Genomic DNA, 27,228 nt, shown 5'->3' with positions numbered 1-27,228 from the left:
CATTTATTTAAATGAAATTACTAAGGGGCAGATTTACTAAAGGGGAAGTGACTAACATTAGCGAAAATTCGCCAGCGTGACGTCATTTCGTTACTTCGCCGATTTACTAACAAGCACAGGCGTAACTTCGCTAGCGAAGGAAATAGTCTCTAGTGGTATTTCGCTCACTTACGCCTGGCAAAGTTGCGCTCTGGTGAATGGACTAACTACGCAAATTCACTAAGATGCGGATTTTACTGAATGTTACCTCTTGCCTTCGCCACCTCAGACCAGGCGAAGTGCAATAGAGTAGATAGGACTTCCTCAAAAAATAGTTTAATTTTTTTTGTCACAAAAAACGTTGGCGACTTTTCATTTTTCAGGGTGATAGGCTGTCAATTTTTTTTGGAGTACCCGGCTTCCCCCTACATTTCCTAACATATGGCACATAAACTATACACTGGGCTCATGTGTAGGGCAATATAATAACTCTATTTTATTAAGGTTTGCCGGGCTTGTGTAATGTAATGTATTGGCTGCAACATATACGTCCATTGAACTTTAACTTCCCGCCGTATGCAAATTAGGCAACGCTAGCGAAACTTCACTTTGCTTGCCGCAATAACGCTAGTTCAACTTTGTCATCGTTCAGCACCCTGGACGCAACTTCGGATTTTAGTGAATTAGCCTTGTCCTGGCAAAATGTTGCGATGTGAGCGAATCGGACCCTAGCGCAAATTCAACGCTTAGTGAATCTGCCCCTATTATCCTTAGCCTAGAGCTTCATGGGGCACTAGATCAGTAAGAATGGCCCTATCTAACATAGCTAGCTCCACTTAGGTAACATATACAAGTGCTAGTGGCAGGAAGGGGAGGCATGCACTTTAACAGTTATTATTACTAACAAGCAGCATATACATTCAGTGTAGAAGTTAAGTGATCTATCTCTGTGCTTGAAGCTACATATACTGGGTGTTGAATCTCAGTGGCTACTTCTTGTGACTTTTGCTCAAATCTAACTGAATAAAAGTGCTATTTGTTATAAGAATGAATGGCACACTCCATATAAAATACTGAGAGATAAGAGCGATGGTTAATGGACTAGTCAAGGAAAGTACTCAGTTAACTAATTGCTCCATAGTCACTACAATATGAACTATATAAAGTAGTGGTAGAAATCGCTAGGACTCTGGTGGTGGGCTTTACCTATATTGTTGCTTCTCAAGGGGTGCCCCAGACATTACTGAAGTGTGGTCTATTTTTAGTGACGTTTCTACATCTGGGTCTTCCACATAAATTCTTACATTACCATAGAAACTGTAATTGAAACTAAATACAGATTTTTGCATTCAACAGCACCCATTTCCCAAGCCATTTCATTGAAAATCTAAATTATCCAAATAGCTTGAAGGACGATGTAATAAATGTTTGTGGCCAATGCTAGGCTGCTGATCAACTCAAGAGCAACTGATGGATTACAATCTAACTTTTGGGCACCCCTGCATTATGACTAGATGACGGAAACATATAAGGACAGTAGTATACAATATATATCAGCATATTCATTTAATATTTTGTAAGGTCCATAACCTTTAAGGTAGCTAGAGATTGTAAAATATGGTGGAATTTTCAAGACTATTGTTTTAAGGTGACAAAAAATCATAATGACAAAATCATTATTAGCCACAAAAGCCGTTCACTAACCATTTTTGTTGTGAAGTGCTTCTCAAATTGTAGAACAAAACCTCAACAAAAGGTCATATGATAGGGAACTAATATGTCTTTTTAATTGTTAGCGATCATTTTGCTGCCTCCATAACTTTCTAACCATTCTCAGTGATTGAAGCACAATGGTTTGAAATTAATTTCTCAAAAATCTGACTGTGAAATTAGGTGGGGGGGCATACATTTAGCATTTCAAGTTATGGTTGAAAAAAGGTTTTGGGAAACCCTGGTGGCAGTCGTTTTGATGCTTGCTCCTGTTCAACAATCAATGTCTCTAGGAATGTGCTCCCTTATGTAATTATGCGTGTTAAAGCTGTCTAGCTACCATGTTATTTTATAGCAAGCCACAATCAGTTTTCTAATTAGTAGTGTTGTGCAAATAAATATTCCAACTGAATCCTCAGCGGATTTCAGACTATTAAGATTTCTGATAGAATGTGTAGTACATCTTGATCACTCACCTTACTCAGTCTTTACTGGTATAGCCCTCAAATGTTTTAGAGCCATGTTGGGAGAAAGGATGATGATATATCAGTAATAGATTTAGGGTCTCACAATCTGATATACCTTTAGAAATGTACATGTGAAATAGTAATGTGTGAAACTTTTGTCAAGAGAGGGTTTTATTTTTTTCTTATTGTCATTTTATTTTATGCCAGCTGTATTAAAGGAGAAGGAAAGCTACGGAGGCCAATAGATTAGCTGCAATAGTGCAAGCTAGAATGCTATATTTATTCTGTAGAATGTTTTACCATACCTGAGTAAAAAGCTCTAGAAACTCTCTGTTTGTTTAGGATAGCAGCTGCAGTATTAATGTAGTGTGACATCACTTCCTGCCTGAGTCTCTCCCTGCTCTGGGCTCAGATTACAGTAGAGAAGGGAGGGGTGGGGGGGAGAGGAGCAAACTGAGCATGCTCTTGCCTAAGGCAATGAGGTTTAAGCTGAAGGCAGGAAGTCTGATACAGAAGCCCATGTGTACACAATAGAAGGAAAGAAATGCTGTGTTTCTTTTGACAGGGGACTCAGAGCAACATTACTTTGGGGGTTTACTGGTATATTTAGATGGACCTTTCTGATAAGGCTTACTTAGCTTTAACCTTTCCTTCTCCTTTAAATAAGCATTCCCATTATTGTGTGAATATATATTGCCAGTTTTAAATTGCTATCCTTAATAACTTTTATAGGGGTGCCTTGAACTAGATAATAAGCTACTTATCTACCCTTGTTATTATCAAAGCTGCCTATAGGGAATCCACATGGAATGACCTTCAAGGGCCCCACAAAGCAGCAGTTGTTGGTAGGAAGAGTGGGGTATAGATGTCAAGATAGAAGAAGTCACACAACAAAAGACCAAAAACTTTGGAGTGCCTTTTGAGTTGTATCTCTGTAAACCCTCTAATTAAAAATTCCAAGTTACAAACTTTGCTGTGCCAGTTTAGAAACAACCCCTGTAAAGCACTCTCATGCACCACTTCTTTATAAAAATGCACTGGGTAATGTTCCCTAGAGGTTGGGAGCACCATATTTCTTCCTATCCAAGTGATCAATGAGGCTCTCTCGGCTTGGCACAGGCATATTATATATTACTAGCAGCTCATTTTCCGTATGTTGAGCCAAGGGTGCCATGTTGAATGCTGGGAGAGGACGCAAGATGGTACTGTAACAGGCAAGAGATGGATGGAGTTTTTTTTTAGGAAGGTTAAAATGTTAAGACTTTCAACTGAAAATGTAGAATTATATTAAATATATAGCTGTTGGTCTCTTTTGTAAGGCTAAGCCTTCCTATACCTTCAAAATTCTCCACCTATGGCCTTGATATTTCAAGAAGAAGCACATTGCACTGGGAATCCACGTTGGCGACTAAAGCCACCGATGGTGCCTCACAGATTGGTACCACTAAACTCTTTGCCTTGTGTTGTCATGTAAAGTCCACCACCCAGGAGAAATAGGTTGGGCAGTCATACATGATATAAATAATTGAGCCTTACAATGTATTTTTCTTGGCCCAGGGCCAAACTACTACTACCAATGCCCTTATGCTGATTGTTCTATATGTACTGTGTGTATTAGAAATTATTGCAAACAATTATGTGACAATGGGTCAAGAAATGGATAACAATATTCACTACTGATTCTAGCAATACATACATTTTTAGAATATTTGGCACCATTTTGTCAGATAATGTGCATGTTAGACACGTAAAGGGTTTTAATTGTACTTATACAAGTAGTGATATGTCTGCCTTGCCAAAGTTATCATTAGCTGCTACTTGGACCTCTTTAATAATAAATTAATTCGTTTTCTGTTGGGCAGATAGCTCATCCATTATACCGCCATGCCAGCACCATAGTTTCTTCACTTCCATGTTAATTTAGTCTCTGGAAAAGCTCAGTGCCTGGCAATGTGCAATCCCAGTTGTGGTTTGCAATTAAAGGTTTAAACAAATCTAACCAACTAATCTTGCTGTGTGACATAAGCCATAGCTAGGGTTGCCAACTTTTCTGGAAAAAAAATACCAGCCTTCCTATATATGTATCTTTTTTCCCTATCGATAACAATAGGATCAACCATCATTTTAACCGGCCAGGCCGGTAAAATACTGGCCAGGTGGCAACCCTAGCCATAGCTGACAGTCATACAAACCCAGTGGAAATTAACAGCTTGTATAAGTGTTGGAAAGTTGGATGGTGTCGCAGCGGTGATCCGACGCGACACAACTGTCAGATGCAGACGCAGCTTGCAGCATTTGCATCCGACAGTGGTGTCCCGTCGCATCACCGTTGCGACACCATCAGACTTTATATTACTTACTTTGTTCCTGTCGCATCCGACTTGACGCGTGCGTTTTGTCGCCCAGCTTCGGATCCAACGGAAACATAGCTAAGTCAGCCGTGTAGTTCTACTCTAACATCTGTCAAGGAGGCAGTCAAGAAGGGCCCATACATGGGAAGAAAAGCGGTCGGCAGTCTGAAGAGGCAAATCGGCTACTTAAATATGCCTGTGCATTGGCTGTGTGTGTGGCCATCTGGTGGATGCCTACAACTACAATTTTGGCTTTCAGGTTCAACATAGTACATTATTCAGCCCTTAGAGGCAGACTAAGTATAATAGAATTTATGGCTATTTACCATAACGAGTTTTGTGCAATATATATGTATGTGCATAGAGCATGTGTATATCATATTGGTCCTACTATCTACCCTACATGGCGATGCAGACATTTCAGTGCTTGCACCTTATAAGAGAAACTTTGGGATGTGTGGTTCACTGTTTTTTTTTCTATTTTTGCAGCATTTTTCATATTAAAAAAATTAAAATGGTTTAATCTAAATGGACATAAATTAATTTCATTATCACTTGGTTTTAAAGCTGATTTTATAGATGCCTTTGATTTACATGGAATCTTGGCAGGTTTGTAACATTGAAAATTCATAAATCTGTCCCTATATGAACATTGGTCTAATGCCAACCTGTGACTCCCTCTTCACAGTGCTCCAGCTTCTAGCAAGTTTTATTCATACCCCCTGATACCTACCTTGCCATGCCCCTGACCTACATCAAAAACCTTTTGGTTTCCAACAAGTTCTGCCCCTTTTTATGTTCTGGAATTCAGGATCACTTTTTTAAAATAAAATAAGTTTTTTTGAGATTCAATAATCCCTATATGATTTGCCATTCCACACTCCTAAAGGCAGGCTATATGATTAAAATTGACCCTAGTCTGTGTACTTGTAGGAACCCCTAGTGTGTCTGCTCATTGTAGGATCCACAGGGACTGATGTGAAGGATGAACAATCTCTGCAAAGTGCTGCATAATATGTCAGTGCTGTATATGTAATGCATAATTATATTTTATTCGCTTTTCAATCCAATAATGTTTTCTAAACTATTGCTACCCAGGTCCGGAACTAGGGGTAGGCAGAAGAGTCAAGGGTACCATTTCTTTTGCCTACCCCTGGTGCGGACCCTGTTTCCCTGCCTTCGGCACGTTTCTAAGTGCGCTCCTCCCCGCATTTGTACCCTGCCTTGGCCGGGGCCTGTTCCTACCCTTTTAGTAATAAAAACAAAGCCTTTAATTTGCCCTCTGACTGTCAGCCGGTAATAGGATATAAGATCATGTATACAATGTGAAAAGAAATCACTGCCTTATATACTGTGCATAAAGTGTATCTGAGCTGTGATGCCCAGACTTACCTGCTTTCTACCATGTTTTGTACCATTCTGAATCATGATGTTTTTGCCTTTTTTCTAGATAAAACTGTTTAGTTAAATATAGAAATTGAAAACTGGCATTTAATGCAGTGAAAATAGGCATTTGCTGTAAGAAGCTACATAGAGACTGTTTATTCAACATTTCTGTTTATTCATTTGTGGACCGTTTTTGCTGGAAAATGTCTCACAAATTGCTTTGTATACATTTTGTAAAAATATTTATAAAATGTTTTGTAAAAAAAATTTACCAAAAAAAAAAAAAACGAATTCCAGTTTATTTTTGTTATGTTGGTTAAATGCTGTAAATACACTGTTACAATCATGGCTAGAAAGCTATTTGGCTGTAAAGTACACATTAAAATGACCACTGCAATATAACCAAATACTTGGGGGAAAAATTAGACTGTTATTGTCTTGATTGGAAATTGCTCTATATGAGTATTGCTTTTTCTCAAGCTCTTCTTTTGCAAAAGGAATCATTAACTGAAAAGGCAAGTCCAGCCAATCATTACCATGTGAGACAACACAAGGATAACTGACCATACATATAACAGTCTGCTTTCAGATTGTCAGAGGAGTGACTTTTTTTGCCTAGCTGGCCAAATCAAGTGGATCATTTGCAAATGGCTGGACCAAACATTGAATCACATAGGGAAGACGTTGCACCAGTCTCAATATTGACTGCAGGCTTTCAAAGGTAAAGGTGGCCATACACTATAAGATCCACTCGTTTGGCAAGGTCGTTCAGTCTGGGGCAGAACGATCGGATTACAATACTACGAATGGGTTCCGACGGGTCGCAGGACCGCAACAACTAACCGATACGGTCCTGGATCGTACAAAAAGAAAATCAAACTTGACCGATCGATATCTGGCCGATTTTTGGAAATCTTTATTGAAATTTTTGAAATCCATTTCTCAAAAGGGCAAACCCATCTTCCGGGTCCTCTGTAAGCTGACTGGGAGATCGGCAATCTCTGTCAATTTTGGTGCATGCGCAGTTGTCGAAAACCGGCAAATTGCTCCAACTGCGCATGCACCGACATACCGATCTCCCAGTCAGCTTACCAAGGACCCGGAAGATGTATCCCGTGAAGTTCGCTACCAGAATCTGCGACGAGGGGTAAGTATAAAGTATGGGGCATTTCCCCGGGGGGCCGTTAGCCTGGGGGGATGGAGGGTGGGTTCCTTCTCCTTTAAAGTGTGACTGCTTACCTTATGTAAGTTATAAAATGTATCAGTACTTAGATTAAATGAACTGTAACACCAACAAATAAAAGTGTATCAAAGTAATTAAATACAAAGTAATTAAATGTAGTGTTGCCCTACACTGGTAAAAGTTCTGTGTTTGCTTCAGAAATACTACTATAGTTTGTTAAAATGTGTTATGTAGCCACGGGGGCCACAGCAGCTTGTTTATATAAACTATAGTAGTACTTATCTGTTATCTACTGTGTATCCTGTGCTTGAATGGCTTCCCCCATGGCTACACAGCAGCTTGTTTATATAAACTATAGTAGTACTTATCTGTTATCTACTGTGTATCCTGTGCTTGAATGGCTTCCCCCATGGCTACACAGCAGCTTGTTTATATAAACTGTAGTAGTACTTATCTGTTATCTACTGTGTATCCTGTGCTTGAATGGCTGCCCCCATGGCTACACATCAGCTTGTTTATATAAACTGTAGTAGTACTTATCTGTTATCTACTGTGTATCCTGTGCTTGAATGGCTGCCCCCATGGCTACACAGCAGCTTGTTTATATAAACTATAGTAGTACTTATCTGTTATCTACTGTGTATCCTGTGCTTGAATGGCTGCCCCCATGGCTACACAGCAGCTTGTTTATATAAACTATGGTAGTACTTATCTGTTATCTACTGTGTATCCTGTGCTTGAATGGCTGCCCCCATGGCTACACAGCAGCTTGTTTATATACACTATAGTAGTACTTATCTGTTATCTACTGTGTATCCTGTGCTTGAATGGCTGCCCCCATGGCTACACAGCAGCTTGTTTATATAAACTATAGTTGAGTTTCTGAAGCAGACACACCAGTTTTACCAGTGCAGGGGACAGTACATGATATTGCCATTACATTGACACACAGGAGGGGGGGAGGGTTTTTGCGCCGACTAGGTTTCCTTCTCCTTTAAAGCGGGTGTAGTTTAAAACAGGGAGTGGTCAACAGAGGCTTCCATCATCAGCCCTCCACCATGTAGGCCAGAGAAATTCCAGCCCTCGATACCCCAGAAGTTGAACAGCGCTGCCCTAGATATTCTCTGGGTTTCATGTATCTGTAAATTTGTTAATAGGTAAAATAAACACTAAAGGAATGCTGGAGCACAAACGGAAGTTTGAAACCAAAAAGTCTAAAAACCATGACTTTAAATTGGTCTAAGACACATTTTTAAATCCGATACCAATGGTTAAAGCTAAAAATGTGAAATCTAAATTATGAAATATAGTTAGGAAATTCACACAAGGCAGTCATTAAACAAAAAAGGGTTTATTTGATTACAAATCAAGACATTGACCATTTTTTGGTCACATTTAAATGATCTAAGTGGTCTTGCAAATATTTGTGGCTAGGGAAATTAGCTATGCGCAAGTTCTTCATGGCCTCCCATTCGTTCTGTCGTCTCTCTGCGGCATGGCCGAATTCCTGTTCCTTGGTCATATAAGGGCGACTTATCCAGTATTCCGTTTCTGCTTCTATCTCCAGGCGCTTGATCATAGATCGCTTCATCTGCCAGGTCACAGGCCTGGGCCTCCTGTACTTTCCAATCCACTGGCGACCCGGGATTCCTTTCCGAAAGAGTATATTAGTCAGAAACATGTTTCCTGGTGTCTGAAATAGAAATAAGTTATGGAATATGTCAGTAAAATCCTTTTGTTCCAGTAAATGGAGATGGCAAACTAAACTTATTGTCAATTGGAGTCAATGGTGACTTTTTATGAAAGCCAGTGGTTGTTTGGCACAAAAGGATTTACTGGGGTATTAGTATTATGTATGAGCTGGGATTCTCTTGACAAAGTTCATAGGGGCAAATTCACTAAGCGCCGAAGCGCCTAACGCTAGCGTCAATTCGAAAGCGTTGGGCATTTTCGTTACTTCGCAAATTCACTAACGAACGCTGACGTAAATTCGCTAGTGTTACTTCGCACCCTTACGCCTGGCGAATTTTCGATACGGACGTAACTACGCAAATTCACTAACGCGCGCATTGTTCTGAACGCTACCTTTTACGCTAGACTTCCTTCGCCACCTCAGACCAGGCGAAGCGCAATAGAGTAGATAGGGATTGCTTCAAAAAAAGTTCAAATTTTTTCTAAGTCCCAAAAAACACTGTTTTTTTTCCTATATTATGGGTGATAGGCTGAAAAAGATCGAAAAAAATTTTTGGGGCTCCCCTCCTTCCCCCCTACATTTCCTAACTCATGGCAACTTAACTATACAGTGGGCACATGTGTAGGGCAAAAAAAAAATTTATTTGATGTTTTGAAGGTTTCCCAGGCATTTGTAGTGATTCTACATATTCCTCCATTGAAATTTGAATTTGGCGCCGTATGCAAATTAACCATCGCTAGCGTAACTTCGCTTCGCTTAGCGAATCAACGCTAGTGCAACTTCGCAACCTTACGCTACCCCTGAGCGCAACTTCGGATTTTAGTGAATTTGCGGAGCGAAAGCAAAACTACGCCTGGCGAAGTTGCGCCTGGCGCAACTACGAATCTTAGTGAATTTGCCCCATTATTTTTAAATTACAGAGGACCAACAAGAGCGAAGTGGACTGTGGCATTTGTTGAAGAAGTACAGAATGTGGAGTCATATAGACTGTGCACTTGTGGTTACTACAGCAAGAGTGGGAAAATCAACAAGAAATACATGTTCTGCTCAAGCAGGTTCCCTTTAAATGAACCTTTTGTTTTTAGGTTCAACTACTCTAAGAAACGTTTCAGCTGGGCTTGCTGTCATTTCTTATGTTTTATTCTTTCGACTTCCTATACGGCCCAATATGTTACTTGGTTGTCTGGGTCACTGACCCTAGCAACCCAAAGAGAAATAAAAACAGCTTGACTTGCTTCAGTTAATCTTATATTACTAGCCTTTCTATCCTAGCCCTCACCTATTCATCTTTTTTAGCATCTCTGTGATTGGGATGCATGACGTTCAAGGGATTCTGTCGTGATTTTTATGGTGCGGTTTTTATTTCTCAATTTTATTTCTAATTTACACTGCAAATAATTCACTCTACTAGGGATGCACCGAATCCACTATTTTAGATTCGGCCAAACCCCTGAATCCTTTAATGCAAAATAGGGATGGGAAAACATTTCAGGTACCCAAATTGCCTCCGTCTCCACAGGTGTGAATTTTGTTCCTGGGAAGTTGACATCTCCATTAATCTGGGATCCCTCCTTATGCTGCCGATTGTGTTTCATGGGGCCCAAATTCACTTCCTACATCTAATTTAGCAGTACTCCTGGCACCTGCCAAAGGTGATTCAGACAAAACAAGGAAGTAAAAAAAGTTTTCCCCTTCCCATCCCTAATTTGCTTATGCAAATGACGGTTCAGTTCGGTATTCGGCCGAATCTTTCGCAAAGGATTCGGGGGTTCGGCCGAATCCAAAAAAGTGGATTTGATGCATCCCTAATTAATATCATCAAATTTTGCCCCACCCTACACAAACTGCCCATGCAAGCCTGCTCCCTCTATTATGCATTAGTAGGGATGGGCGAATTTTTTCGCCTTGTTTCGCTGAAAAAAATTACGCCCATAGACTTGTATGGCGGTGTGTGTCCAAAAAAAAAAAGACGTGCGTCAAAATTAATTTCGCCGCGCAACAAATTATTTTTGATGTCCATAGACTTTAATGGGCGTCTGCAACATTTCGTCGTTTGGCAAAACGCAACGGCTCAAATTCGCCCATCCCTACGCATTAGATTACAACACGCTCGGGCACAAGGGGCTTATTTCTAACGGTAAACAGATTGGAGGTACAGAACTCCTTTTGCACAACTCAGCTTGGTTCTGTCCCAGCGGAATCCCACACAACTGAAGGTTATGGATAGGGCTGCCACGTTTCTAGAGGAACCTAATCGTCCTGCAGAGTAGGGAATGGGCGGATCGGAGAGAGAGGGTAGAGGATAGGATGAACAATTAGAAATGCCAGTAAACATGCAACTGCATTAGCTAGTGATTTGTTGGCTAGGCCAATCAATACCAAATTACACTAAAATACTCGATTCCCGAAACAAAGTTCCTCCCACTCCTGTAGAACGCAGCAAGTTCTTGCCAACCTCAAGGCACTCAGTCTCCAATTTTGTGTTGCTGGCTCAGAAATAGCTGAATTTTTTAGCTTTCCAGCAACATATATTTAAAGACTGACAATGCTAGCTGAGTGACAACCCTAGTTCTAGTGCAAATCCTTACGCCTGCTACAGAACCAGTGCAAATCCTTACGCCTGCTACAGAACCAGTGCAAATCCTTACGCCTGCTACAGAACCAGTGCAAATCCTTACGCCTGCTACAGAACCAGTGCAAATCCTTACGCCACCTACAGAACCAGTGCCAATCCTTACGCCTGCTACAGAACCAGTGCCAATCCTTACGCCTCCTACAGAACCAGTGCAAATCCTTACGCCTCCTACAGAACCAGTGCAAATCCTTACGCCTGCTACAGAACCAGTGCAAATCCTTACGCCTCCTACAGAACCAGTGCAAATCCTTACGCCTCCTACAGAACCAGTGCAAATCCTTACGCCTCCTACAGAACCAGTGCAAATCCTTACGCCTCCTACAGAACCAGTGCAAATCCTTACACCTCCTACAGAACCAGTGCAAATCCTTACGCCTCCTACAGAACCAGTGCAAATCCTTACACCTCCTACAGAACCAGTGCAAATCCTTACGCCTGCTACAGAACCAGTGCAAATCCTTATGACTGCTACAGAACCAGTGCAAATCCTTTCACCTGCTACAGAACCAGTGCAAATCATTTCACCTGCTACAGAACCAGTGCAAAATATAGGGCTAGCTTGCAAAAACAGTCCCCCAACAACCCCCAAAGAAAAATATATATTTTAATGGGAGGTGCACAGTGTTGGCTCTGCTGCAAAGACAAGTCCCCCTTCCCCTATACATCCCTGTATTTTCCATTCTTAGTCTCTATACATCTAATACACCCACTTACCTGTCTGGCAGCCCCTGTCACCTACAGTCACTACTCGCCCATATGCTCGGCCGAAGCACTTGGGATTGTGACAGCAGTAGTCACCCTCGCTAAATGCCCTTCAATATCCGGTGACAAAAAAACACAGCGGAAGTACTCATCGGCCATATCATATGAGGGCAAAACTGTGAACGTAATTACCGCCACAGAAAGCTTTGCGCTAAATGCCGCCAGTGACATACATGGCTGCCTTTGCTTCTGGGCCAATACACACGTGTCGGCTGACACCGGAAATGACGTGGTAAAATAGACGGAAAGGACATGGCGGTGCTGGAGGAAGTCTGGTGGAAAGAGTTGTGATACATATTATTTACCTGTCCCAGGCTGTGGCGGAAGTAAGGTTTGTGGGTTGTGTGTGGAGCCTTTATTGGGAAGGGATTTTGCACCAGGTCCATTACCTGAGCTCATCTCGCGTTTGGGATCCTACAATCCTTAGCCTTTAAAGGACTAGGCGAGCAGTTAGTCTGAAAAGAAGCCTATGAGTATTCTCAATGGTATGGCCTGTCCTGCAGTGTATAGGAGTAACACTGACATAATGAGCTTCAGCCTTATCAGCATAGACACTGTGCTGCACAGTTACCAGGTCAGCTACTAAACCAGCCAAAGTCGGCTACTAAACCATTCCAAAACTAGCCAAGAGACTTCAAAAGTAGCTCAAAATAGCACAATATGTGCAGTTAAAAAAGTATAAGAAATAAATGAATATATGTAAAAATACGCCTTTTTCTAATTTTCACTGTTTTGTATAATTTTTCCATGAAGCAAAATGGTATAGATTTACCCATCACCAGGAGCCTAATTAAAGAGGGGGGCCAGGAGGTATAGGGGTCCCATAATACATATACAATTAAAATAAATATTGGTGAAACTGGTCAAACTCTAGACATTTTGGTGGCCAACAGATTTGTGCCCCAAAATTGTCTATAATTGAGGAAAGTCACCAGAAAATGAGAGAATGGGACAGGAGACTGAGATACACAGCCCAAAATCATATAACTCCCGACTTCTACACAAGTCAGTCCCATTGCATGCTGGGTATTGTAGTCTTACATTAAACTTGGCAGTTGGCAAATTGTTAAACTACATTACCCAACAGGCTTGGCACATCAGGGCAAGAAAAAACTTTGGCTGGTTTCCAAAGTACAAACCAGCCAAAGGCCCACAAAGTAGCCCAAATCCATTCCTTGGCTAGTTTGTACTTTCAAAACCAGCCTGGGCTTTAAATAAGTAGCCCGATTTGGCTGGTTGCCAACCTGGCAACTCTGCTTTAATGACTTGTACACACAGACCTTATGCTGTGGTGCATGTTGGGAGCTGATTGTATTAAATAATAAAAGGGGTTGTGCACCTTTAAATTAACTTTTAGTATGACGTAGACAGTGATATTCTGATGCAATTTGCAATTGGTTTTCTTTTTTTTAATTATTTATGGTTTTTGAGTTATTTAGCTTTTTATGCAGCAGCTCTCTATCTCCCCTAGCAACCATGTATTGATTTGAATTAGAGACTGGAATATGAATAGGAGAGGGTCTGAGTAGAAAGACGAGTAATGAAAAGTAGCAATAACAATACATGTTTAGCCTTACAGAGCATTTGTTTTTATGACCCAAATTTGAGGCAAAAGAGCAAGGCAGATAACTCAAAAAACTATAAAGCATAAATAATGAAGGCCAATTGCATAGTTGCTAGAATTGGACATTCTGTTGCATACTAAAATGTACCCTAAAGTTAAACCACCGCTTACAATTCGTGTCCCTGACCTGTGCTTCTGTTGTAATAATTGCACTAAACTCACTGTGTCATTCTGTAGCAATATGCTGGTTTGCCGAACCCACCCAACCCACAGGTAAACCAACTGCAACCAGTGACTGGTCAGGGGCCATATTTGCCAACAACCCGACCTCTTCATGCTGTTCCAATGTCACTAACTGAAGGGCTGACCAACCCCCTCTGATGACATTAGAGAAAGGGTTGGGCATGTGTGGGGATTTAATACATCAGGTTCGGGTTGGCTTAGCCAAAGTTAAAGGAAAACTAAACCCCCAAAATGAACACTTAAGCAACAGTTCATATCATATTAAGTGGCATATTAAAGAATCTTACCAAACTGGAATATATATTTAAGTAAATATTGCCCTTTTACATCTTTTCCCTTGAGCCACCATTTTGTGATGGTCTCTGTGCTGTCTCAGAGATCACCTGACCAGAAATACTACAACTCTAACTGTAACAGGAAGAAGTGAGGAAGCAAAAGACACAACTCTGTCTGTTAATTGGCTCATGTGACCTAACATGTGGTTTGTTTCGTTTGTTTGTGAGTACAGTGAATCCTACGATCCCAGGGGGCAGCCCTTATTTTTTAAAATGGCAATTTTCTATTTATGATTACCCAATGGCACATACTACTAGAAAAGTATATTATTATGAAAATGGTTTATTTACATGAAGCAGGATTTTACATATGAGCTGTTTTATGCAATAACTTTTTATAGAGACCTACATTGTTTGGGGGGTATAGTTTTCCTTTAAGGTTGGGCACAGTTTGAATAAATCTTCGACTTGCACATTAGTGATGTCCCATCATTTGTATAGCATTTCTCAGGCCTCCCTTGCAGCTCAACACTTCAGAGATGCCAAAACAGATCCAAAGTGATCCCCGGTGCTTTTGCTACATAAACACACATACAGGTCATAGACTATTTTGCATAGAGACCATGCACCTCTCTCAGATTCAAGTGCTTTATGAAAGAGTATTCATGGTTTTCTTCCTGCATTGGTACAGTCTCCTGTGTTTACTTTATCTTCTTCCTTATGTTTTAGGCAATGGCAGACAGACATCAGGATAAGTCACGTATTAGGTCCACGTCCTCCTGTGAAGAGAAGACACACGGAGGTAGGAGAAACACTTCATGGAGAGTTATACTTAGGGATGCACCAAATCCACTACTTTGGATTCAGCCAAATCCTTCACGAAAGATTCGGCCGAATACAGAACTGAATCCTAATTTGCATATTCAAATTAGGGCCAGTTAAGGAAAAAGTGGCAAAAAAAACATTTTACTTCCTTGTTTTGTGACAAAAAGTCACCTGATTTCCCTTCCCACCCCTAATTTGCATATGCAAATTAGGATTTGGTTCGGCCAGGCACTAAGATTTGGCTGAATCAAAATCCTGCTGATACAGTGCATCCCTAGTTGTACTTCAGCTTGCTCAGTGGCATCACATGAAAACTTCAGGAGTCCCCACAAAAAAAACTTACCTTAATGGGGAACCACCTTTAAATATCAAAGCCCCACCCACTTGCCACCTGGCAGTCACTTGTTTTGTAGCGGTGGCTGTATGAAAGTTAATACAGTGAGCTCACTAGAAGATCTGTTTCACAGATACAGGGTAAACACTAATATATATGACTTATTAGAGGCATAAACTGACCCTTGTAGCCTCCATCTCTGTACTTTGAGTTTTCACGATCAAAAGAGGTCAAGGCTTGAAACTGTAGTCTGTGAAGCAGGTTATGTTGTGGATTTACTGGACCTCAAAGTAATTAAAATATAATGTACTGTTGCTCTGCACTTGGTGTGTTTGCTTCAGAAACAATACTATAGTGTTTATATAAATTATAGTAGTACTTATCTGTTATCTACTGTGTATCCTGTGCTTGAATGGCTGCCCCCATGGCTACACAGCAGCTTGTTTATATAAACTATAGTAGTACTTATCTGTTATCTACTGTGTATCCTGTGCTTGAATGGCTGCCCCCATGGCTACACACCAGCTTGTTTATATAAACTATAGTAGTACTTATCTGTTATCTACTGTGTATCCTGTGCTTGAATGGCTGCCCCCATGGCTACACAGCAGCTTGTTTATATAAACTATAGTAGTACTTATCTGTTATCTACTGTGTATCCTGTGCTTGAATGGCTGCCCCCATGGCTACACACCAGCTTGTTTATATAAACTATAGTAGTACTTATCTGTTATCTACTGTGTATCCTGTGCTTGAATGGCTGCCCCCATGGCTACACAGCAGCTTGTTTATATAAACTATAGTAGTACTTATCTGTTATCTACTGTGTATCCTGTGCTTGAATGGCTGCTTTCATGGCTACACAGCAGCTTGTTTATATAAACTATAGTAGTATTTCTCTGTTATCTGCTGTGCATCCTGTGCTTGAATGGCTGCCCCCATGGCTACACAGCAGCTTGTTTATATAAACTATAGTAGTACTTATCTGTTATCTACTGTGTATCCTGTGCTTGAATGGCTGCCCCCATGGCTACACAGCAGCTTTTACACACAGCTTTTACCAGTGCACGCTAATAGTATATTATATGTTAATCACTTTAAAATGCTTTCATTTTTTGGTGTTACTTTACCTTTAAGCAATCTATGTCTGTTATGACAAAATACCTGCTGATCCATTTTGAAACCCTTTTAATTTGGGAAGATTTTATTAATGAGATTTTTTTTTCCCTACGAATGAGCACGTCACTCCTTGTCAAATCAATGCCTTTTAAACTATTGCAACTCTTGAATAGAACAGAATCACCTTTATTTGGGTTAGATTACAAAATAAACCTTAAAGGGCACCCACCAATCATGACCAAAATCATTTACTAAGTAAATACACTATGTGAAAGTTCAAGAAATCCGATTTTTAAAACAGTTATAATTGTTTGTATAATGTAAATGATCAGCTCACTATACCTTCTGCAAGATTTCCCCTATCTCCCCTGCAGTTCTAGCTGAGGCAGCCATCTTGGATTTCACTGGCTCTCCTACCTATATCTTCCCAGCCAACTGCAGCTCTGAAATCTCGCACATGCTCAGTTTAAATTCCTTGTTCCTTATCAACCCTACTAAGCTATTTTCAAATCAGCCAAACCTGTGTGTTAGCTGCTGTTCAGTAGTGCTGCCACCTGCTGGAAGTTACTGTGTGCCCTTCATTTGCATAATGACATCACCAGCAGGGGACAAGAGAGGGAAATCTCCTGATACTTCTAGTGGAGGAGTTTCTGGCATTCTGGGTAGAATACTCAAAGCAGTGTTACAATCTGAGCATGCTCCTGAAATTTGCATATTAGAGTCTCTGTTATAGTGACAATATGGCCTCCCTCAGTGAAAGAACCCATTTGACAAAGTAAGGAATTTTTTTAAAACCTGCAGTTTTTTCAAAAACTATATATGTAGTTTGATTAAACTTGTTTAGCTTGTACTGGTCAGATTGTTAATATGTGTTTGATTTTGGCTGTGATAGGTGCCCTTTAAGTCTATTGTTATGTTGGACAATCGGTGAATTATGTGGAATATAACTCATGAAAACAATCACACTGCAAGTCCTGGAGCGCATTGTAGCATGTTGCCAATTTGGTTCAGTCAGACGAATCAGAGCAATAGTCCTATTGCCATCTATAAATGGAAATCGATTTATGTAGGGCAATGTTGCATTAAAATCAAGGTGCATGAATGGTCAGCCACAGGCAGTAGGAAGCCAGGTGCAGCTGTCCAATAGACCCGGGGGAGAAACAAAACCTCACGCATGATGTGTTTGTGTTTTGCTTTAGAAAGGGAGAAGAAGAAAAGAAAACGTAGCAGAAGTAGATCATCATCTGTGTCCTCCTCTTCTTCAAGCTCCTCCTCCTCGTCATCAAGCTCCTCATCCTCTTCATATTTGTCCTCATCATCTAACTCAAGCAGTAGAGGTAATTTGTGGCTGCCCCTTGTGCAGGCTTTAATATTATATCAGGAAAATGGTTCTGAGCTTCTTAAAGGAACAGTTCAGTGTGAAAATAAAAACTGTGTAAATAGATAGGCTGTGAAAAATAAAAAATGTTTCAAATGTAGTTAGTTAGCCAAAAATGTAATGTATAAAGGCTGGAGTGATTGGATGTCTAACATAACAGAACACTATTTCCTGATTTTCAGCTCTCTAACTCTGAGTTAGTCAGTGACTTGAAGGGGGCTCACATGGGACATAACTGTTCAGTGAGTTTGCAATTGATCCTCGGCATGGAGCTCAGATTCAAAAGCAACAGATATGACCCATGTGACCCCCCCCCGGTAAGTCTTTGATTTGTTACTGCCTGGTAACCAATCAGTGGAAACCAAGAGAGCTGAAAAGCAGGAAGTAGTGCTCTGGCTATTAAGTTAGACATCCAGTCACTCCAGCCTTTATACATTACATTTTTGGTTAACTAACTATTTTAGAAACAGTTTTTATCTTGCACAGCCTTATCTATTTACCCAGTTTTTATTTTTACACTGAACTGTTCCTTTAATGTGGGCAGTTGCTTCAAATAAAGAGAGGACAAATCTCAGACATAAGAGTTTTGATGCTGACCTGCTAAAGGCTCATGGGAGCTCTGCCGTATATTTCCTTATTCTGTGACTGAAAGAGTGAAATAACACGCTTATTTATTTTAGATTCACCAAAATCCAAAACAAAGAAAGCGTCGAAAGAAAAACATAATAAAAAGGTGACTTTTTTGTGAAGCATTTCTCTTTCACCTGTAGAATTTCTTGTATCCTAAAAAACATTTTGCACAACGTTTCCTTTTATAATTTGTATAAATTTATAAATTATTATTTATAATTTGTTCAGATCTGTGTATCTGTCGTAGTTGGATTGTATATCATGCCATTCAGATCCAGCTACAAGGATTGTTACAGTACATCTGTAAGTTCTATTCATGTGATCAGAGTCCCAAGTGATCTGAATTGGCCAATCACATTAAAGTTGACGCATGCACACTAGAATCCACTGTTCCATCAGAGTGAATTTTGAGTGAATATAATTAGCAAGACCGCAATCAGTACAGGAATGCAGGTTTAGTTAGCCTTTGAGCTATGGCACATGGGTATTTGCTGCTCTCTAGCAGAGAACATTGTCAAGACACCTGTCTAATAAAGACACCTTCTAATTTAAAGGGGAACTATCGTGGAAATGTAATATTAGCTTCAGCACACTGAAATAAGAAACTTTAAAAATACAGTCAATTAAAAATTCTGTACCGTTTCTGAAATAATCAAGTTTATCTTCACTATTCCTCTCTCAGCATCTGTTTCTCCTCGTTCTGTCTTCATTCAGGAGTTGGGTGTCAGACGTATGATCCATTATATCTATGGGGGCCTCCTTTTGCCTAGAAGATGTATTAGAGCTCACTCTATTAAAATCACCAGACATCATGTCTCTCTACATGCAGAATTTGTGCAAAAGGCAGTTATTTCTTAGATTTTGTTTGTACTGGAATCAGTTATTTGAATGAGCTCTAATACATTTGCTGGGAACGGAAGCCCCCCCTATAAGATATTTTGGATCATTCATCTGACACCCAACTCCTGCATGAAGACAAAATGAAGAGAAACAGATGCTGAGAGAGGAATAGTGAACATAAATGTGATTATTTCAGAAATGATGCAGCATTTATAATTAATTGTATTTAGAAAGTTTCTTAATTCAGAAGTTTATTTAAAATTTTCATTTTCGCAATGGTTCCCCTTTAAGAATTACATGCACCATACTGAATGCATTTAGAGCAGTGACAGATGCACCTTGGTGCTGTTAAAATTCTGCGGTACTCCTGTCATTGTCAAGCTTGGCCCATATGTTGCATTCCATTCATTACTTTCAGGCCCACGGTAGCGTTTCCACTGCTGTTTTCTGCCGGAATGCAGTGTTGGACAAAATGCTAATGTCACATGAGGTGCAGCTTCTGCACTCCCTTCCTGCTGTGTCTCTGCACTGACAGACATGATGTTGGCCACATATTGAATGTTGGAGCAAAGTAAGCAATTTTTGCACTTATAATATGCTCTGTGCTTTTGCACACAAGTTGATGCCATGCATATCAATGCAGAGATATATTGGACCGTTATTATTGGATGCTCACTGATCCATGAACTGCTTGTAGAGTGCAGTGGCAGTATCCGCCTGAAACTGCATCATCATGTCCCACACACTATAGAAAGCACACGTGTCACATATTGGAATGAGGATACCTGTGTTTTCATTTTATCATTCAGGATTCCCGTTTCATAAATCTGCTGCTATGTTTAGTATTATATAAAGTTCATAGATGTAGTAGTAATTAAAAATTAAATCCGAATCCCTTACTGTCCTGCAGAAGATGAAAAAACAGTCCAAAAAAAAGAAAGAGAAGAAGAAGAAGCGAGAGGAGTCCAGGCCTGTACAAATATCCAGGGTAAATACCAGCTCAATGTTTAATGCATTTGCTTTTGTTCCCTCCCATTAAGAAAATCATAACCACCATATTTACTCATATTTATTGGTCAGTTTTATACATATACAGCTAGCGTCTTCAAAATAATCTTTTTTTTTAACAATTCTTTTATTGCATCTTATTGTACATATGGATACATTTTAAACATGGGTGGTTAATTGCTGGTTGTACAGTAAGTTGACTACAAAATAAACATTAAAAGAAAATATAAAACAATAACATTACGGTGTCATCAATCTCCGTTATGCATATAATTGCTGAATATCCTTCCTTACCATGTCACCCTAATGCTTAGAGTTTGACTGTATATATTTTTATTGCCATTATGCTATAAGCTATATGTAGGTAAGTGATAGTAGTTTATTTCAAGGGTTCATGCTATTATCTTGCAGATCCGTCCATATTGCCCATATTTTTTCAAACTTTTGTGGACAACCTCTCCTCATGTATGTAAGCTTGTATAGCGGAATGGCTTTATCAACCATGTTCTCCCAAGTTCTAAACTTTGGGCCATTGGCAGATTTCCTATGTACTGCAATTGTTTTTTTGGCATACATGCATAATATAGTGATCAAAGTCCTTTGGGCCCTCCTAGGTGAAAGATCTTTGACCTGATTGAGTAGAATTACCAAAGGGTCAATTGGGAGAATCAGGCCAGTTTTGACTAGTATGATTCTTGCTACTTTCCCCCAGAAGCATTGTGCCCTGGGACAGCTCCACACTAGATGGAAAAAATCAGCTGGGGAGTATTGGCACCTGGGGCATTCTTGCCCGATTGCAAGTCCTTCCCTGGTTGAGGTATGAGGATTATTAAGGTTTCTCTCATGGATTGGGGAAGAGGACCCCCTTGGTTATTCCATTATTTAATTTAGCCAGAGGAGGTGCCAACCTTTTTGCATGTTGCTTGTACCACTCTGCTGGTATACCGTCTAGCCCCGGTGTTTTCCCCGCCGGAAGAGCTGCTATGGCTGCCTCAACTTCAACTGCTGAAGTGATATCCTGCGCTAATTGTTGTGAGACCTATTCTGAGAGTGCATTGAGTTGTATGGATTCTAAATATCTCTGGAGGTCATTTGTGGTTATTTGGAGTTTGGACATGTATAATTGAGTATTGTGCCCAGCTGAATAACACGTGTATTGTTGTACCCAAGGCTTACGTTCTCTCCATAAGTCATGTAAACCGTATAATGAGACCCACTTGACAAAGGCTGGAGTGTTTGTGTTTGTCTAGCTCTGCATCCACAATGGCATTAAAATCTCCCATTATTAAAATGGGTGCTGACGGGAGAGTTAGAATTTTTTCCATTATTGTGGAAAGCGTTCCATCCTGGAATGGGGGTGGCATGTAGACGTTTACTATAATGACCTTTTTCCCATTCAGCATTCCACGTATTATAAGCAATCTACCTTCTGCATCTGAGATAACCTTGTGGAGAATAAAGGAGCATGATTTGCTTACTAAGATTGAAACTCCTCTGGAGTAGCTCGTATGTAGGGAGTGGTACATAGAGCCTATCCATGGCTTTTTAAGAAATATAATTTTGCCGCCTATCAAGTGGGTCTCTTGCAACATAATTATTTGTGGTTTAACCTTCCTTATAAAGTCAAAAACAAGTCTCCCTTTAATAGCATTACCCATTCCCCTCACATTCCATGAGATTATTTTAGCTGTAGCCATAGTCCTGTTGAAACATTATATGGCACCCAAGGAGTGTTACAGCATCGTTTACGAGTAAAGTATGTGGAGATAGATTAGACACTGTATTAACATTAACAGAATAACATAATCCCATCCTTTCCCTCCCCACCCACTCCAAAAAACAAATAACCATGAGTGAGTCTACTCCCTTAACAATAACCCTTGAACTCTAATTGGGTGGTTAGTGTCCGTCTGAGCCTGCTGCGTAGGTTTAGCATTTGTTATCTGCCTTGATCGCCAATTCCGGGGGCTGTCTGTTTTTTCCATAGGCACCCGCTTGCAATATTTGTTCTGTCCATATAGTAACAATAGTGTCAGTCACTTCTTTACCTGGGCCACTGGTGTGTATAAGGTTATGTGTTTAGTGCGGTTACCTGTCCTATTGTGAGGGGGTTCAAAAGTGCAGCAGTTCAGATGTTCAGTCATCTCCTATCAGGCGAGTTGCGCGGCCTCATTTCTAGCCAGGAGATTAACTTTTCCGGCGAGCCAAAAAAATGTGCTTTGCCGTTATCTGTAACTCTGTCACCCTGGAAACATCATGGCATGTGGTAGATTCCTCTCCCGAAGTTGCAGTTTGGCCTCTGTAAATTTTGCCCTTTGTGGTGTTGGCGCCATCTTGGGACATCGTGGCAGACTTGGTGTTTTTCTTTTTACTGCCGGTTCTGCCCTCCGCAGTGACTGTGTCCGCGGTGTATTAACAAGGCTCCCCTGGGACTTACTGCAGGTATCGGGTCCTCTATATCGTGGGGTGCTATTTATTTAGGGCAGGATTATGGGCCCCCCGAGCGAAGCTCTGCAGTTGTGCGTCCTACCAGGTTCTCATTCCGGCCACGCCCCCTAATACTGCATTATTAGAGAGTTAGTCTATTTGAGCCACATGCAATGCGTCATGGTATATCTCTTGTGGGAATGGGGTTTATATATATATATATATATATATATATGTATATATATATGTATATATATATATATATATATATATATATATATATATATATATATATATATATATATATATATAAATAAATAAATATGCTGGAAGCCGGCACATCACGTTTGTAGAGTTAAAGTGCCTGGGTGCAAAGTGCAAGCAATAAGATAACTGTCCAAAAATAGCCATGCACACACAGGTCTTATGAAGAAAAAAAGTGGTGTTTATTCAGTGACTTAAGTTGCTTAATTGCTGAATAAACACCACTTTTTTTCTTCATAAGACCTGTGTGTGCATGGCGCTGTGACCTGGGTGTGAAGTGAAAAGTGTAAAGCAAAAGGTGAAGACTGTCACACTCAGGGTTTTTATATTATTATATATTGTGCAAAAAAGGAGAGTTTATTCAACGTTTTGGTCCTAAACCCCTAATTATGTTTCTTCATCATTCCTCGCAGTTCCTAAAAGAAAAAAAGAAGAGTGAGAACTATAGTATGATAACTGGGAAAAAAATTAAGATGAAAGTGAAGAAAAGCAAAGAAGATAAGGAGGTAACTATATGGGAGTCTGCTGTATTGGGTAAAATTCAGCTTATGGGTGTTTGGTAACTTGTATCCAGTTGAAATGTAAAGACACTGAGACACCATATGGAGGAATTTTCAATAGATGAACTAGCACTAAATGTGACCATAGGTGTAACAATTACAATCTTTCCTGGAAAAGATGTTTCCAAGAAAGATTGTTTGTTTTTATACACAGTAGTAAGGATGCACCGAATCCACTATTTTGGAGTCTGACAATTCTGCACTAACAATGGCCGATGTTCAGATGCCTTCAAAGGTGCCCAATCAAAATTTTCCACCTGGCTGATGAGCCGACTGATATCCAAGTCTTCTGCCGATATCGGTCGACTTGTCTCCTGCCATACACACACCGAGTATCATATGAAAATTCATTTGGTACGATATTATCGGTGTGTCTATGGCCACCTTAAAGCTGGTTCAGTGAAATATATTTAAAGAAACCTTTGTTATTATAAAATACAGTAAAACCTCAATTTTACATCCCCCTCATTTTAAGCAATATTTTGTGGTTCGACCAATTTATAATGCATAATGCATTTCCCTGGATTTTATGCCATTTTTATTTCTAGTCCCCTGAAAAACATTAAATGGGGGGTTTTCTGTAAATATATTAATAAAGCTGGGTTGTCCACCTTGCTCCCGATTTTAAACCATTGATGACAATCTATTATGAAGTTAAAATCAGCATCTTTTTGGCTTGTGTTTGTGGCCCTCTCAGCAGCCTGGCCACAAGATCAGCTACGTATCAATGGAGCAGGTTATAAAATTCTGTCAGATGAGGTCTGTGTTGATGCATAGATGCAGTCCTCTCATGACAGGTAATATATGTTATGGTCCAGAGGCCAACTGATCATCCATGATTTTTCTATTTATGTTCTTTTTCAGAGGGATAGAAACCGAGCTAAACTTTTGGAGTTCCTGAACTCGTCTATGTAACTGACAGACCCCTAATCACCATTTTTTTGAACAGATATCCTTTTAGTTATTTTCATGCATTTTAAAAGGGAAGCTCTTACATAAAGGCATTCTGCTGAGTTAAATGGATGCTCCAAGCAGGCAGCGATCTTCCAAAGTCTAGTATCACAACTTGCCACTATGGCTGCCCATCTGGACTCTGCAGCTCCTTCTCATTCAAGTGCAGCTCTGCCAGTAGTCTAGCATGAAATTCCCTGTGATCGTTTTTGTTGTGGAATGCTCAGTCTGATTTGTTACTTGCTTCATCTAATGTCTGCTTGCAATGTACTGTTATATCAGCCATGCTGAGTGGATCTTAGATGTATGAAAGACGGATCCGCACACACTCTGATTAATGCAGTCGGGGAGGATCCCCTTTTATTTAGCCACCGAACATCAACTTTTTTGGGGGGGGGGGGAACACCCAACCCATCCCATCCCATCCCACCCACCCTTCATCAGGATACAATTCTTAGTGCAGTAACCCATTTAAATCCAACTTCCCACGCCTTCTTTTCCCATCATGCATCGTCTGTCTCTAATAGTGGATCTTAGAGACAGACGAGTGCTTATGAGAAGAGCAGTCAATATCTGGCAGTTCCTTGCATGCTTTTGGGAATCAATTAGCCACAATCAGAGCCACTTCCCTCACAAAGAGGTTGCTATATGTAACATTTCTCTACAACTGTTTCTGAAAGGGGTAGTTTACCTTTGAATTAACTTTAATATAATGCAGACAGTGCTATCCTGAGACAATCTGCAATTGGAATTTTATTTTCTTTGTGTTATCTGGTTGCATTCAATTGTGTTTTGTGTTATCTGGTTGAGTTCAATTTACCCTGGCAACCAGTCATTGGTTTGAATGAGAGACTGGATGAAAAATGACCCATTGGAAAGCTGGGGTTTCCCAATATCCATCTGCTGTCAGACAGAGCCTTGCTAGGTCCCCATTGGTGATGTGCGGGTCAAGCTTTTCCCTACCCCCACCCGCCCTCCCAACACCCGCGCCTGCCAGAGCCCAACTTCCGGGTCTCTTTTATAGACCCACGCTGACCCGCCCTGCCGATGACCTCACAAAAGGGGTGGGGTGAGAGGCACACGTCTATAAAAGCTAAACCTGGAAGTCAGCATTTAGAAGGTCACGGGCGGGGAGAGCAGTAAGAAGAGCTAAACCCGCACCCGCCTGCAACCTGGAAAGGAGCGTGTGAGGTCGGCCCAAACCCACCTGGCCCGCGGGTATCGGGCCGGCCCACACATCACTAGTCCCCATTTAGGTGCAGGTTACCAAATTGCCATTAAAAGGGACCTGGCACCTACACATAAAAAGCCATATATGTGCAAATTAAACATGACACCCCCAAAAAAAAATTTTAATAAAACATCCATACCTTTAGAAAATGTATTTAAAAATCATATATTGCCTGACTCGCCTTGTCTATTACTTTCACCTTCCGTTCAGCACATCTTAAATATCACAATCCCCCACCCTCCTCCATCTGTGTAGCCTGTGCATGGGCATGACCATCAGGTGCATACTCAAGATATTGGGGTGACACAAAACTTGCCCTTATAACAGTGTCCACTAAATGGCAGCTGTCTGCGTGCTGTGATTGTGAATTCCAAGGCTAAAAGAAAGAAGATTTAAATAAGTAACATAATAGAACAGGATTTGGAATTATTTAGCATGATCCTCCCCTTTAATTTTATTTGCCAATAAAATAATTATAGCAGCAGCTTCTATAATTTGTTTCTTAACAGTTACGTTTATGTTCCTCTAAATTTGTGTGTGTCAATAATGATTCATTTTTAACAAGTCTCTTTTAGGAACTACAGTATCTTGATTTGTCTTTCTGGCTTCAAATGTCAATTGTAAGTTTTCTTTGTACATATTTTGTATTTTCATTAAAAAAAATCACCTTTCTACAGTGCAGTCATATTTTTTGTTTCCAAGATTAAAAAAACAAACAAACTGTAAATATACACAATAAGGTAGACAGACATGGGTCAGTATATACTATAAAGGCACGCTAGGCGATTTCGAGCGACAATAGAAAAAAGATCGCCGCGTGTGTTTTTACGCTGGCGATTTTTCGCGACGATCTTTTCTCTACTGTCGCTCGAAATTGCCTCGCTAGGCGATTTCGAGCGACAATAGAAAAAAGATCGCCGCGTGTGTTTTTATGCTGGCGATTTTTCGCGATTCCCCATAGACGCCAGCGCAAAAGTTTCCCCAGCGATTGCGGCTTAAAAGTCGCGGCGAAAAGTCGCCTCGAGTGAAATCGCGGCGCTATCGCCTAGTGTGGCCTTAGCCTTAGACTGGAGGTCCTCCTTTTATTACTTTAATATCTTCATTATACAATATTATGTATAAAAATAAGGAAAAAATATCCCACCATGTAGGACATTATGTAAACTTGCTGTAAATGCCAACTCGGAGCCGCATTCTCTTGCGTAAGATTCTTGTTCAGTGATATCGTTCTTTGGTTGAGTCACAGTAAGTATAAAAAAAAGTCCAGAATCTTTCCTTCAAACTCATCTATATCCCTGTTCTATATTGTGCTTGTGCTGCTGTTCAGAAACTATGGAACTGGATAAGGAGACCAAATTTACACCTTGGACACTCCATGGGACAACAGGGCAACATGGGCAACAGAAGTTTACT

General features: G+C 40.3%; 2 protein-coding genes across 5 annotated transcripts; one reads left to right on the top strand and one right to left on the bottom strand.

Moving 5' to 3' along the window:
- Positions 1-8,411: 8,411 nt before the first annotated feature.
- On the bottom strand, positions 8,412-12,269 carry mrpl57.S (mitochondrial ribosomal protein L57 S homeolog). 2 transcript variants are annotated; one of them, XM_018265008.2, is made up of 2 exons: positions 12,119-12,269; positions 8,412-8,769 (listed from the first exon to the last, which is right to left on the bottom strand). In XM_018265008.2, the coding sequence occupies exon 2, from the start codon at positions 8,755-8,757 to the stop codon at positions 8,443-8,445; it is 315 nt and encodes a 104-aa protein (XP_018120497.1). In that variant the 5' UTR covers positions 8,758-8,769; positions 12,119-12,269; the 3' UTR covers positions 8,412-8,442. The 2 variants fall into 2 exon arrangements, with proteins under 2 accessions (XP_018120497.1, XP_041420201.1); XM_041564267.1 differs by lacking the exon at positions 12,119-12,269 and adding an exon at positions 10,266-10,394.
- Positions 12,270-12,358: 89 nt separating this feature from the next.
- LOC108717388 (corepressor interacting with RBPJ 1-like) lies at positions 12,359-26,487 on the top strand. Of its 3 annotated transcripts, none has more exons than XM_041564263.1 (7): positions 12,359-12,497; positions 14,978-15,050; positions 17,726-17,863; positions 18,585-18,637; positions 20,285-20,362; positions 23,487-23,579; positions 24,498-26,487. In XM_041564263.1, the coding sequence occupies exons 2-7, from the start codon at positions 14,981-14,983 to the stop codon at positions 24,546-24,548; spliced, it is 483 nt and encodes a 160-aa protein (XP_041420197.1). In that variant the 5' UTR covers positions 12,359-12,497; positions 14,978-14,980; the 3' UTR covers positions 24,549-26,487. The 3 variants fall into 3 exon arrangements, with proteins under 3 accessions (XP_041420197.1, XP_041420198.1, XP_041420200.1); XM_041564264.1 differs by having other exon boundaries at positions 12,361-12,492; XM_041564266.1 differs by having other exon boundaries at positions 12,385-12,492; positions 14,975-15,050.
- The last annotated feature ends 741 nt before the right edge of the window (positions 26,488-27,228 follow it).

Source organism: Xenopus laevis, chromosome 5S, assembly GCF_017654675.1.
Source record: "Xenopus laevis strain J_2021 chromosome 5S, Xenopus_laevis_v10.1, whole genome shotgun sequence".
Taxonomy (NCBI): Eukaryota; Metazoa; Chordata; class Amphibia; order Anura; family Pipidae; genus Xenopus; species Xenopus laevis.
This window is presented reverse-complemented; position numbering and strand designations above follow the sequence as displayed.